A 15,121-nucleotide genomic window follows, 5' to 3' on the forward strand; every position below is an offset into this window, starting at 1 on the left:
GGTGGAAAATATTTTTGCTGGGTATGATATATAGAATATTATGATAAAACGATATTTAATTAAGATACGTAGTAATGTAATTTAATTTTAAGTAATCACAGAATATGGATGATCGATATTGAAATCGTAACTGAAAAAATATACTCTGAAAATGTCGGTATGCGTTACGAAGAGAAAAAAAAAGAAAAAATAATGAAATCTATACAATTAATAAAGAACGAAAAAAAAAAGAAGGAATTTCATCCGACAGTTGATTGATATACGGTTGCAATAATTATTAAAAAAAGAAATGAATAATAGTAACAAAAATTTGAATGAAATGAAACCAAAAAAAAAACAAAACAATTATTACTGTATAACAGATAGCTTAATGCATAATATATTATATGATGTATGTGTAAATATTAGCAAGTTTTATCCACGGGATAGAAAAAGAAGTATCCAAAAAATATGATCTGTTTGAATATAGTTTTGAACAATATGGTGCTACAGAGAGAGAGAGAAAAATTGAAAGAAAAAGAGAAGGGAAGAATAAAGAAAGTTACGTACAATTTTTCGAGAACGTAATAAACGAAAAATGATCATAGAATATTAATAATAACGAGGGAAATGAAGAAAAAAATAAATATATATATATATATGTACTGTGATTGAAAAGTGTATCAGCTGTGATTTATTTTTCTCGCTTGTTTAACTTGAATTACGGTGAAGAGCATAATCTCGATACTCCGCGGTTTTGGTCCCGACGAAAGACATGTACAAAAAAAAAAAATAAAAAATAAAGTAAAAATAAGATGAATGAACTAAAAAAAAACAATGAATTAACAAGTGATCAGATGAACGAAAAACAATACGAGAATGGACGAAACGTAGAATAAAATATCGAATAAAAGTTGGATCGCCTAATCGCAAATAAATATCAAAAGATAAATGATAAAATGTCTGCTCGACATATTTATCGTATACACTATAATACATACCGCAAAAGAAGAATAAAATTGATGATTATTTTATATACGCATACACGAAAAATAACTATGTAAAAAACAAAAAAAAAAAAAAAGAAGGAAAAATGAGAAAGAAAAACAAGTCAATAAGAAAACATAGAAACAACTGAATTTTTACAATTATTCATTCCATGTTCAACATTAAAAAAAAAAAAAAACGAAAACATAAAAAGAAAGAAAAGAAAAAAAAAAATTGTTCCTGATCGATCGATCAATATTATAACAAATGATCGTCGTAATAGCTGTTCTTCTACTGTTTAGTGCACATAAATTATATCCATACCGTAACACCGGCGTCTGATTGAGAGTAAGAAAAAAAAAATGTTCCACGAAGCGAAAAGATCGAATACGAATATCGACTGGCGACGGTGTTACGGAAATTTGAATCCTCATTGTTAATGTACAAATAGATTTGAGATCGGAATTATTTTTTCGTACAACGACTCTGGAAACCCGCATTATTTGATCTTTGGGCCTCGCTGACCCCGTGTCGAGTGCGGAGACAAAAAAATCGGAAGAGAAGGAAAAAATAGTAGATACTTGTTTGACGGTGAGGTTGATGTACCTACTTTTATAAAAACTGTAAATGCAATAAAGTGCCCTGAAGAAACTCCAACGTCTCCTCTCAATCGATCACAGTTTTTCCCTCAAAAGAAAAAAGTAAAATTTTTGGTTCGTACGGTTTGAAAGTCCGGTGGACGGTTGCTCAGGTTGTAAGATGGAATAAAATTGACGACAAAGTGCAACGATGTATGGTTATCTTTTTTATTCGAACGGTTGAAACATAAATTAGGCGCTCGCACGATTAATTATTGTCGGTGAGAAATGATGCCGAAAATTTATTCAAAAAACATCATCTCTCCACGCTGACGATGAGTCCAATTTACAAGTTAATAAATAATTGGTTTTTACAAATATAAACGGAGGTATGTGCGGATATTTTTTTCTTGGTTTTCGTAAAGTGTCGAAGAAAAGAAAAAAATCCTAAAATTGTTATATTATATTCCTCTCGACAAACGTTATTCACATCGAGGTATTTTTATGATAAAAGAAATTAACTAACATCTAAAAATTATATACGTGTACTCTATGTATTCGGGATGTGTTTTATCATAATATCGAACCGATAATAGAAAAAACTTCCCGAATAATTTTTCTATTTAATTTATTTTTCTTTTCTTTTTTTTCTATCTTCATTCCGTTAAAATTAGAGATCTGTTATACAGCGATGGGTTTTCTATGAAAAAAAAAAAAAAAAAAAAAGAAAAGAACTTTTCACCTCACGTTTCATCTAAAATCGGTACAAATTTGTACGACAAAGACAGAAACTATACCTATAATACCTACGATATATCTTTGGATCAAAATTCGTCTAATTATAATACATATTTACGTGAATTCCTATTGTATAATATAATAATATTTCGACTAGCATCAACCTGAATCAATTCAAAATATTATTCAATCAATGCACAGTTTTTTTTTTTTTTTTTCAAATCAATTATCGTCCGTTCTTTTTTCTCCTACGTTACGAACGGTCGATAGTATTTTTTTTTCTACGAATCTAAAAATGGAAGAAAATTTTTTTTTATTAAAATCGACAACGCATCGGTAAAATAATTCTATACACAAATATCGTCAATGACGAGAATATGAATCGTTGCGGATTAAAAAACAACAGAAAAAAAAAAGAAAGTTGTCGAAAGATTCACGAAATGAGAATATATATATATAATATGGTCGCGTCTCTGTCGACCAAAATTTCCGATTAAAAGTATGGAGAAAAAAATTCCCGTCGCTTCATGGAAATACGAACGACCGTTACAAATCGTCACGAAATTCGTACGCCGAGAAAATTCGTCGCTCCTCTCCGATCGAACGATCGAAAATAATAACGACGACAAAATAATCCAACGTAAATAAAACTGAATCGCAGGTCGATCGGGAATTCGTTCAATCCCATAAAAAAGAATCGCACGGGATCCAATGGATTAGCGCGTAGACACAATCGGAGGATCTCTGCAACTTTTTTAAAGTATAAAAGTATCCGTGTTTAAATCGCTTCTGTTAATTCCTCTTGTTTTTTTGTTTTTTTTTTTCGGGGTTCAATCGCCGCCGTATTCCTGGCCGAACGATCTGAGCATCAGAAACGCTCCGGCCAAAAAAATCGAACCGGTGAGATCGCCGAGCGCCGTCAGATACGGAATCGCTGAATTGTCCGGATCTATTTTGAAACGCCACATCGCGTGGATTATGATGTGGGCGATGTACAACAGCAGCATTATCTGTGATTAAAGAAGGAAAGAAAAAAAAAAAGAAACGTGTCATTCTCTCCCAAATCCTCAGCGTCCGGAGTAAAACTTTTCGTTAATTTTTTATCGTTGAAAAAAAAAAACACTTTACCTGCAACACGGCAACCGTGAGATACGACGCGACGAAATAAACGTGCAGCGTCGAGGAACCCCATTTTATATAGTCGGCTAAGAATATGAAAATCAGGTGACCGGGTAGCGCCATTCCGATGAGAATCCGTGCGGTTTTAGCGTAGGGAACTGTAGACGAGAGCAAAACGGAAGGTAACGAAAAAATTGTCAGTCTGCGCTATCCGACTCAAAAATTGAAAGAAAAAAAAACCATTTTTTTTTGGTTCAACGTCGTCGTACGAACCTCCTCTGAACAACGCGGTCCAAGGTGATACCCAGATTTTTCCGTGGGGTGGTAAGATTCCCATCAGGGAAGTTTGGTGCAACATAGTTGAGATTCTTGAAGCTTGAACTGAGACTAGATTACCGCCGATACCGTTGATGATCGGTTGGAATATCACGAATCCGTCGAAAATTCCTACCGCCTGATCGAGCACCAGACCACCGAGGCTGGAATATCGTGAACAGAAAAAAAAAACAAAAAAATGCATGAAATTCATTTCGATAATTCAAAAATCGAAGAAAAATTCTCAACGATCGGAAAATCGGTGATCGTTCGCTTCGCTCACCCGCTGATGAAAAGTGCGGATAAAACTGGCGTCCATCCGGAGGTGAGCACATTTCTCGTGTATTTATTTTTCATTACTATCCAAATCCAGACGGGAAGGAGGCATAGATAACCGCCCAGTATGACGTAGAGGATCCAAATTTGATCGTCGATTCGTACGAAGAGTCCGGACGCTATCGCGGACAACACGCTGATGGAAACCACGTCGCCGACCGACGCTGCCAACGGCGTCGCTAAATTATCCGGATTCATTTTACAACGATGAGAAGCCATGATCACGGCTATCATGACGAAGTCTGAAAATAAATGAAGAAAGAAAAAAAAAAAAAGAAATTAACAAAAAAAAAAAAAGTTGTCGTCGAAACAAAACAAACGAGCGATCTCGAAAGTTTTGTTCGAAAGAAAATACGACGGCGCGCGCGCGCGCGCGAAATTATTGTTTCGCGATACCATGTTCGTTGTACGGGGTATAATCGTCGTTCCGAGGCGATCGAGCGATCGATATTTAAAAAATATTTTTTCAACGCTTCGAATCGTCGAACGAAAAAGAGAAAAAAAAAAACGAGAGAAAAAAGAAAAAAAAAGAAAAAAACTAGGCTGAAGAAAAATGAGAGCGAATGTTGTTAAATATTTGCCACGTTATTATTTGCCGAGCCGCGCAATTGCGAACGCCGCTACGCGTATAGTTTCGCAGCGTCTGACACAAGCGATGTTCAGAGTCGTTGCGCAAATGAATAATAGAGAATCTCGCCGACGATTTCTGTCCGAGTGTTTTTCAGTCAAGGAAAACAATTCGCGTCGTCGATGTCGTCGACCCGAATCACCGCGTCCCGGGGATGGGAAAATTGAGCGATTTGAAAAAAAAAGAAAAAAAAATATATATATGCAGAAGATGAGAAAAATCGCGGAATATCCGGATGAAGTGCGTGGATATAACTCACCTAGCACGAAGCAGGAACTCGTCGCCGTGCAGATCCCCGCCGTGGTTAATAGCAAAGCGTGATTCCAGACGAACTGTCCTTGCATAACCGAGCCAACGGTGAGGGCGAACACGGAGACCAGAATCGCCGCTACTATAGCCTGAATTTGTACGAGGACAACGTTCCCGATCACCATCTTCACGATCTCCCTGACGCTCGTCATGTTCCCGAGATTCGCCTGGGTGCTGAGTCGGGACGCCAGACACATGTCGAGATTTCCCTTCAAACCGAGCAACGCCGGTACCAGGATAAATAGTTCACTGACGGCGACGAAGACCGGCCAATTCTGAAAAGCGTACGCGATTTAGAACGATCGGATAACGGAGGCGACACTTTGTCGCTTTGTCGCTGCAAAATTCGCGACGAACGAACGAAAAATTTGCGTCGAAATCAACGAGATCCCACACGACTAGCGGACGTCGTTCTCGACAGACTTTTGTGAAAAAAAAAAGAATTTTCTTTTTTCTTCTTCACATTTCAAAAGGAACCAAAAAACAAAAAATAACACAAGTTCACTTTGGAAAACTTGTTTTGTCTCATTCGAGCGTTCGTCTTAATTTTTTTTTTTTTTTTTTTTGTTCTCAGCGTGTCATCCGAACCCTACAAACCGGCTGATGACACCGGTGGAGAACAAGAGAGAAAAAAATCAAGAAAGAAACACAAAAAAAGAAAAAAAGAGAAAAAACGCTTCTTTCTTCGGTTCTGAGGATTTAACGATTCATTCAAACGTTTTCGCTGCTCACTCGATGCTACAAAACGATTTAATGATCGGCAGCGGGGCCACCGCTAAACTACTCTACTCGGCAATAAAATCAAAGTGATTCGAGATATAATATGACTTTTTTTTTTATTATGTATATAGATCCATAGGAAAGTATTGGTAAGTCGCATTCGACAATAAACGATTGCAAAAGCCTGATGGGGGGAAAAACGGAAGAGGGAGAAAGAGGGCAAAGAAAAAAAAAAAAAAAATTTATATACAACTGTAATACTGATTCCCCCCCTCCCCGGGCGGCGTATAGTTATTACTTTTGTTCTCTTATATCGAATGGAACGTGATGTGGGGAACATCTCGCAAGAAATGGGGCGTTAAAACAGTCAGGACCCACTTGACTTTGCCACGAAGTAGTCCATTAATCCAATACAAAATGGCGGATTTCTATCCTAAGCTTTTATTGTGTCATGAAACAACTTTTATTCACCTCTATCGGACCGCTGTCGTCCGCCCGCCCGCCCGCCCGCCCGACTCCCCCCCCCCCCCCCCCCCAATTTTTTTTCCCTTCGTCAAAATTGCCCGGAGGCTAGTTCACCCTCGGTTCGCGGCGATAAGATGAGAAATATAAATCTAAGCTCGTTTGTACCGATCGGTGTTTCTTCGTTCGCGAAAAGTAATCGGATAAAATCGAAGGAGGAAAAAAATGAACGGTAATTCGTGCACCGAGAGCGAAAACGCGGGTTTCTTTACCGACGGAGCGGAAACGCGGTCTTTCCCGCCGCTCGGGAGAGAGGAAAAAGCGCGTTTTCGCTCCGCTGGTGGAGAAAAGAGCTCCTTCCTCACCTGGACAGTGGCCAATATCAGTCCGGCACCTATGGTCCCGATTCCAGCGATGAAAAATGGAACGGAAATTTGCAGGGTCGTCGTGTACCATTTCTCGTCCTTCGCCAACTTGGCGTCGTTTTCGGAAGCTGGCGATCCGCCGGGGTAGTCCGGATCCGGATCGGTGGTCAACGTGATCGACGATATCGTTACGATCGAGGTGCCGCTGGACAACGATCCGCCCCCCGGACTGGGGGGTGACAGGTTGTTTTGGGAGTTGTAGAGGTCGGCCGGCGCCTTGATGGACGCTGAGGAGAACGTTCGACGAATCGGCGTGAAAATAGAGATTCGAGCGGCTCGTCGTCGTCTTTTGTTTTTATTTTTTTGTTTTTTTTTTTTTTCGGGGGTGGAAGGAAAAAAAAGCTCGTCGGAACTCACCTGCCACCTTCTTGGCGATGATCTGATCGGTTTTGAGTAGGTAGTTCGAAAATTCGGAACATTTTTCGTTGACGTCGGTTCGCTCGCGCGACCTGTCGTCGCCGAACGGAATACCAGCCGCGTCCTCGTTTACGTGGAAAAAATCGTTGTTGTTCATTTTGTCATTACTTTTTAGCATCGATGTGATTCCGTTCCGTTCAACGTCAGCCGGGTTCACGTTGTAGGATCTCGGGTTTAGATCTGGCAGACTTGCGACACTCAGCAGTTTGGGCTCGTCGTCCGTATCCGGAAAAGCAACCATTTCTGCCAGGCCGATAACGAGTCGCAGAAAAATTCGGTTAAACGACGAAAGAATGATCGTCGATCGTTTAGAGAAAAAAATTACGCAACCGGCCAATTAACGCCGCAACGTTTTGCCGCAGACGAAATCGTCCGCCCTGCACCCGACCTTCGTCCGATTGAATGGATATATTTTTACGTACGTCTGACTCGTAGTTGAGGACGTTCGTTGTTATTCTACTTCGAGAAAATGTCGCGTGTCTGAATATCGACGAAGCGAATTACAAGCGGCGTAAAAATGTTCGAATCGAAATGTCGACGTAACTTTGAAAACGGCGAGACGTCATTTTTTCATTCCAACGTACCGGGGCGGAGAATAAGACGAGAAAAAAGAGCTCTCGTCAGACATTCCGTATTTCTCTTCGATTCTAATTTAAATTTATTTAGCGATTCTCTTTTTTTTTTTTTTTGTACATATGTTTCTGACGGAAATCTGAAATGTGTTTTTTTTTTTTTCTCATATCTTTCTTCCGCACGAACGCGCACCACAGGACGGCTCGAGTGTCTGATCTTTTTTCGCTCTATTCGCGCGCAGACATTTTTCCCGGTACTACTCCAATCAGACAGGTGATATCACGTATCAATGAACCTGCATCTTTCTTTCCACAGTTGCGATTACTTTCATGTTTGCTCTAAGAGGCGATCGACACTTGCGGGTGGGAGGAGATGGAAAGAAAAGAGAAAAAAAAAAATAGAAAAATAGAAAAATAGGAAAAAAACAAAAAAAAGCTGAGAAGACTTCGGTCTCGACGACCTTGGGAGGGGGGGGGGGGGGTCTAGATCGCGGATCGCAGAAAACAGAAGTCGCGGCGTTAAAGAAAGCGAGATCTGTAAAATTGGAAAGAAAAAAAAAATCAAGAAAAGGAGGCCGTTGCACTCACCGAAGTGGAAATTGCAGGGAGTCGTGCGATGAGTATCTTATGCCAATTGACCAGATAGGCCTCAGCAACGATACCGAGAAAATATTTGACGGCTCCAATCTGCAGAAATCGTGCCACCAGAATCTGTTCGCGAAGAGATGAAACAAACAAAAAAAAAAAAAACGAAATATGAAATGAAATAAAATGAAACAAAACGAATAAAACTCGACGAATAAATAAAATCTCTCTCTCTCTCTCTCTCTCTCTCTCTCTCTCTCCTTCTCGGTGAGAATATTTCGACGGGGGGAAAAATTCGTCTCGAAATTTCATCGTTTTTTTTTTTTTACTTCTTCTTCTTCTTCTTCTCATTATTATTTTTCTTTAGGACGACGGCCACGGTGAAATGTAATTCAACGCGGTACGAACGGGACTTTTATCAACATTTATAGCCGATAATAAAAAAAAAATTGTACTTTATTTTTTTTCTCTCCTGTTTGCTTCCCGACTTTATGATATTTTTTAAGGTCCGAATTTCTCCTCGTTCGGTTATACGCGTACATATACGGTCACCCTTTTTTGCCAGGGGAAAGTTATATTTTCGCGGAGAGAGAAAATATTTTACGATTAACCAAAAACCCGAGTCCGCGAAATCGTTTCTCGGTCTCTCTCCTACTTTCGTTTTCTCTTTTTTGTTGTTAATTTTTTTTTGTTTCGGACGAAAAGAATCGAGGACTTTGAAAATATCGAAAATTTTCTGAACGGTGAAAAAAAAATTCCTCCGATTTTCTTCGCCTTTCTTCACGGCGCAGCCGACGGCCTTACGAAATAAATTGCAGTTGTTCGAATTGTCGCGGTAATCGGTAAGGCCGAACGCATAACGTAACCGCGGCGGTTATCGATGACCGCAGAAGATTTACATTTCATCCATAAAAAGTCTATTCTTAGAACTTGTGTTTCAATAATTATCAGATGCATTCCAAAGTTTTTTTTATGTCCTCGCCACCGTGAAATGAACGAGGAAGGGAAAAGAAAAAATGAAAAGAAAACCGAGACGATAACGAAAAGTACGAAAGACGTTCGTTTGAAAAAAAAAAAAAACTATGATTTATGTTCGCGGTTTTACGTTAGACACATACCACACGTATGTAGTACATTGCTGTACGTATTTTACTTACGGTGAGAATTCGGTGCAAAAAATTTTAGCCAGCGTGTTTTATTTTGTTCAAATAAAGAAGGTCCTTTCTTTCTTCTTCGGTGGGAAAAAAATGTCGTTGTTTTTTTATTGAAAATTTTTCGTTTTCCGTTTTTAGTCTTTTTTCTTCTCTCTCTCTCTCTCTCTCTCTTTCTCTCAACGTCACTGATTCGCGTGAAACGTAACGATAGTTTCGTAAAAATATTCGCCGTTTCGGAGAAAGATTTTCAACGAGTTAGTCATAAAAAAAAAAAATTTTATTTCAGTCGTTTCGCGCAGACGGAATAAATAAAACTCGTTGAAATTTTCACAAAAAAAATAAAAAAAATAATTTAGATCGTCGATCCTGCAGTGGTGGCGATTGAAAATTTTCTAATATCCGGATATCTCAGTTAAAGAAAACCTCAGCTATGAGGAGAACCACTCGTGAACAGAAAAAAAAAAACCCGATCGAATGTGAAGAGAAAAAAATTTTTTTTTTCGTCAAGCCGTTCATTCCGTGTCAGAGATCTGTCCACTGCGAGGGACAACGTTTCACTGATAAGTCGGTGCAAAGTTATGACTATATCGCGTTATAACGAGCTCCACAAGTTATTATACTCAAGATCTGCATCGTCGGTAGATTGGCGGCACGTGGGGGGGAACCACGTGGGGGTATACGGCACCCAATTCCCCACATAGATTTTCAACACGGATTCGTCATTATTCGTTTCGATTCGATTCAATAATTTTTCTGTTCTTTTTTTTTTCTGTTTTTCTCTCTCTCTCTCTCTCTCTCTCTCCTTTCAAATCAGCCGAGAAGAAAATGACGCGCGCGAGTCGAGCGAATCATGTAACGTGGACAATCGAACGTGGTCGTACTCGCGGTTATTCCCTCGGTCTTGGGGAATTCGAAAATCCTCAATGCTATTATTTTATCTATATATTTTCTTTCGTCGGTCGTTTCAAGATTTATAATTTTTTTTCCGCAGTTACGGATAGTCGACGAATTACGTTACGAGCGTTATCATTATTATTATTGTTCGCGTACGAAACGTCATTTGTTTAATCGAAGAAGCAAATATTTTTAATTACGTTTTAATTCGTACCTTTTGTTTTTTTTTTGTTTTTTTTTTTTCTCTCTCTATTTCTTTCATTTTTCATTCTTCTTTTTTCCTTCATTTTTACAGTATCGGTATACGCGATCATCACCGCATGGAACAACACGCGTACGATACAACCAATTAAAATAATAACAGATGGTACTGGTCGATGAAATTGTTTCGAAGAATTACTGCAGATGCACCGCGCTCGCGGGTTTTTCTCAACGGCATTCACTCAAAAGTACTCGACGCGATTTCTAACGAACAATATCGTCTCTTTTCGCAAAATCCTCTTTTCAAGCCTTTTCTACTTATTCTATTTTTTTTTTTTTAGCCCCTTGGAAATTAACGAAAAACAGAAGCAAAAAAATTATAACCGGCAAAAAGGGGGAACGAAATTCACAATTGAAACTCTGACGTCTGTTTGATATTTGTAACACTTGTGTGTTTTTTTTTTTTCTTCTTTTTTCTTTCAATTCTTTCTTTTTTCACTTATTATTTATTTATTTTTTTTTTTTCTATTTTATTCTCTTCGAGTTACATGACGGTACGTACCCAGACATATGTATACGCGCGCGTGTGCGTAGCGTGGGACGGTTAACAATCGTTGGCCAATATCTTTGGTAGAAAATCCGGGGATTTTTTTTTTCACGTTCCTCTTCTTCTTATTCTTCTGTGTATGTTTCGTCGACGCACGACCGTCGCGCTAAAACTCCTGCCCAGAATTCCTAATGAACATTTACGGAAACGAGGCGAAACTTCGTAGCGGGTGGACAACCGGCGCGGGCCTTCGATGGGACAATTTTTGTCGCATATCTCACTCTGACCTCATGGGACTGAAAAAAAATCATTCGGCCCTGAATCGAACCTCGAATTTCATTGGGAGATGACACGTTGTAAATTTACTTTTGAATACACATCGCAGTCACGTAGTACACGTGTCATTGTGTAACAGTTTTCAAATTTCCGGTCAATTTTGTAATCCAAAATATTCAATTACTTTTTTTCCACGATGAATTTCATCGAGTACGAGAAAGAAGAATGATTGTGAACAGATTCGATTTTGTGTTTTTCTTTTCTTTTTTTTTTCATTCTTCTTTTTTTAATAGATTTTCAACCAATCCGGAGATAGTCGAAAAATTTCGAATCTGAGGCATGAATTTTGGAAATGAGGCATTGATCCGGTGAAAATTGTTGGTTGGCAATGCAATTCTATTCACAATTGAAGATACGCTCGTTTCACTTTTTATTGGATGACTGAACGCGATACTTATCTTTTTCAAATAAGATAAGGAAGTTTTATTAATGTTTATTGATTTTTTTTATTTTTTTTTAATTTTTTTTTTTTTAAATTCTTTGCCTTTTCTTTATCCCTAGAGATTCTTGAAATCGATGATCAATATTGTTACCTGCAACTTTATTGTAAAATCGTAACGCGGGATTTACCCCACGTTAGATCGAGGAGTGCCGTTGTAAACAGTTGAGTATTTCAGTATATCTACACTTTACCGCCTGATAATTGCAATATCGTGTATTTGAATATTCCTCAGATTGCGTTATCGACGATTGAAATAAACGATCGTAGGAACTGCGATTCCGCATCGGCGATCTGAAATTACATATCGCACCGATTCGCTCGTCCGATTTTCAACTCGATATGAAACTTCGAAATTCGGAAACAACCGATGGAAAATATTTATCACACTCCGAACTTGAACCACCTCTTACGTCACCGGCTACCGACGACGGTCACTTTTTCTCTTCGGACTCGTTCTTCCGCTCTCCCGAATCAGAAAAAACGGCCACTTGGAAAAATTTCTACCAAATTCGGATCGAATTTCGTCGGACCGATCGTCGAACGATCGCTTCTTCGATTTTACGCCAGCAAATTGAAATCGAGTCGAAGACGCGAGGCGAGGGGAAACGGTCGCGCGGCGATCTTCCGTGCGTTGCGAATCATCGCGCGGATACCGAAAATAATTGAAACCCGAATCAGTTCGTCGTTGATAAAAATGAAGAGCAGGAAATAATCGAACATCTTTCCCTTCGTATATTTCGTCGCTAAATTTCCATCGAATCGATTTTCGCGTCGGTCCGAACGACGACGACGATCTGAACGACTGACGCAATCGAACTCGAGTTTCTGGATCATCTGTTTTTGTTTTTTTTTTTTTTTTTGCACTTTCGGATCGTTAGATCGAGTAACGTAAATATGACTTAACACCGTTGTTTACCCGTCGGGATTATCGATCACGATTTTCCCGAAAGGAAGCGGACCGTCTTCTTCTTCTTCTTTTTTTTTTTTTTCTTTTCTTTTCTTTTCTTCGAAATTCGAGCGGTACAAACGTCACGGCGAGAGAATATCGACTTCGTTCCAGCCCTGAGGAAGCCGCGGCATCGCGCTATTTCGTATCAAAGTACAAAATACATCATCGACCGATTGACGTACAATAATTCACTCCGATTTTAATCGAGCGTCGATCTGACGTTTCTTCGTAGATAAAATTTTTTTTTTTTCTACGAGTATTCCACTCCGAAATATCACTTCGAATCGGTACTCGATATACCGCACTATATTTTCAAATAGTTCGAATTCCTTTCCTCCCAGTTTTTTTTTTTTTTCCTCTTTTTTCTTTTTTTATATATTTTGTTGTTCTTTAATCTTCGTAGATCGAATCCGATATCGAAACGGTTATATATATATATTACATATCTGATCGCGTGTGTACGTGGAATAATTTTTATTGATCCAACAATCAATGATTTATTAGTTTCAATATCTTTTTCTCCAATTAGCACACTGATCGTCACCAAATCCCAGCATGCATTTCGCTTGGAAAATGTTTTATTTCAATTTTTTTTTTTTTTTTTCATTTTTCTCTTCGATGGGGAGGTACGTTCGCACGTATTCGGGTCATATCGTTGAAGGAATTAAGATCGGGATGCACAGAGATTGAAAAAAGAGAAAAAAAAAAAAAATTAATAACGAAAAAAAACCAATTGCATAATTGTGAGAAAATTTTCTGACAATTATCAAACAATTGTATTCGTACGAGACTCAACGACCATGAACGTGCGCGCGGTTTTTCCTCATATTTATGCACGACGTCCGATCGTGACGAGTTTCATCTTGACGATAATTAAAAATCATGACCGCGGTGATTTTTTTTTTTTTCTATCGTCAACTTTTGATTGAGTTTGAAAGAGACAATTGGGTACCGAGTGTCGCCCCGGAAGTTGCAAAAAAATTCAAATAAAAGTCAAGTTAGGTTGGGTAGAGATCCTTTTTGAAAATAATCGACTGCTGGAAGGACGAAAAATCACCAAAATTATCCCACGGGTTGGAGGAGCGCCTGAAATCATGGAGAACTCATTTTGTTTTCACTTTTTTTGAATGAAATTTTTTAATTTGCAGATTTAAAATGAATTTAGAAGTGCTAGGGGGAAAAAAACGAACGTTTCAGACAACGCGAAGTGTCGTCGGTGAATGAAAATGAAGATATTAATCAATGAAGATTTAATAAAATTGCGTTGCATTGTTGGATGAATCTGATGATCTTGAATGTTGTAGCGAGTTTTATTGTCGCAATAATTGTCACGTGATTGTGCAGCGGACGAATGGGTGGGAGGGGGGGGGTGGCTGCTCGTAATTTTAAATTGCATCTGCCGCACGTATACGCGACAAACATGTGATCATCGCCTTGTCTCCTCACAATCAGTAGAAAATCCATACGATTTTCTCGCCTGTGCGACAATCAGTTTTAGGTCAGGGATTAAGTGAGATATTGTCATTCGAATTTACCCGGGATCTGACGTTACGAGAATGATAAAAGTTTTCTAAACCGTTCCGCCATAGCTCGTCAATGTAAATCAATTAACGTAAGTAAACGCGAGCCGTACCCTCTATCTGCTCGCGATCTACATCTAAGCTTCCCGGAATCTCCAGTCTACTCTTCAACTTATTATTATAATTACCATCATCATTATCGCAATTGTTATTATTACTATTACACGTTGGTACGGATTAACGAATGATCCTTGACGAGAAATCACTTGGCAACAACATCGTACGATTTGATACTTTGTCAATCGTCGTTTGTTAGTTATTGTGACGGCATAAATTCCACTCCTATTGATAATTCCGATCGATTCCTCTCGACCGTTATCGAAGCGAAAATATCGCGATCATCGTCCGAACCGACCATTCCGAACCACCGCCGGCTGCTCGGCTTTCGAAAATCTAAGGCCCGGCGGAGCGATAAAAAAAAAAAAATATCTTCCCAACGAATTGTGAAACGATTTTTTATCCCCTACGATTCGGATCAGAAAAATCGTCGATTCATACCAATTCTATATATATTTATCTTTACGATGATCGCATACATAGTATCTCATAGTAAGCGTACTTGATCTAATTGCAAAATAATCTTATGAGGTTATTAAATCCCCGGGTTGTTGTTTTTTTTTTTTTTTTTTTTTTTCTCACACATTTTTTTTTTTTTTTTTTCTTCTATTTATTTTATTTCTGCAGCGCAGACACGAAAGAGCCCACGTGTCGTTGTAACCGAGTGTCCTTGAGATTGACGAAGAGACGGGAAAAATAAAAAGAAAGAAAAGAAAATAAATTTCTGCTTAGTTTCAGAGGAGCAGACAGAGGCAGGTTTTGAAATACTATTCTCGCATGTACGCTATAAG

The 15,121-nt window shown here is 38.6% G+C and overlaps 1 protein-coding gene across 1 annotated transcript; it reads right to left on the minus strand.

Moving 5' to 3' along the window:
• Nucleotides 1-1,758: 1,758 nt before the first annotated feature.
• On the minus strand, nucleotides 1,759-9,898 carry LOC105691658 (solute carrier family 41 member 1-like). Its single transcript, XM_012410295.3, has 9 exons — nucleotides 9,328-9,898; nucleotides 8,174-8,296; nucleotides 6,954-7,256; nucleotides 6,537-6,823; nucleotides 4,940-5,264; nucleotides 4,000-4,294; nucleotides 3,675-3,880; nucleotides 3,411-3,559; nucleotides 1,759-3,292 (listed from the first exon to the last, which is right to left on the minus strand). The coding sequence occupies exons 3-9, from the start codon at nucleotides 7,252-7,254 to the stop codon at nucleotides 3,113-3,115; spliced, it is 1,743 nt and encodes a 580-aa protein (XP_012265718.2). The 5' UTR covers nucleotides 7,255-7,256; nucleotides 8,174-8,296; nucleotides 9,328-9,898; the 3' UTR covers nucleotides 1,759-3,112.
• Between the last annotated feature and the right edge of the window lie 5,223 nt (nucleotides 9,899-15,121).

This window comes from Athalia rosae, chromosome 5 (assembly GCF_917208135.1).
Source record: "Athalia rosae chromosome 5, iyAthRosa1.1, whole genome shotgun sequence".
Taxonomy (NCBI): Eukaryota; Metazoa; Arthropoda; class Insecta; order Hymenoptera; family Athaliidae; genus Athalia; species Athalia rosae.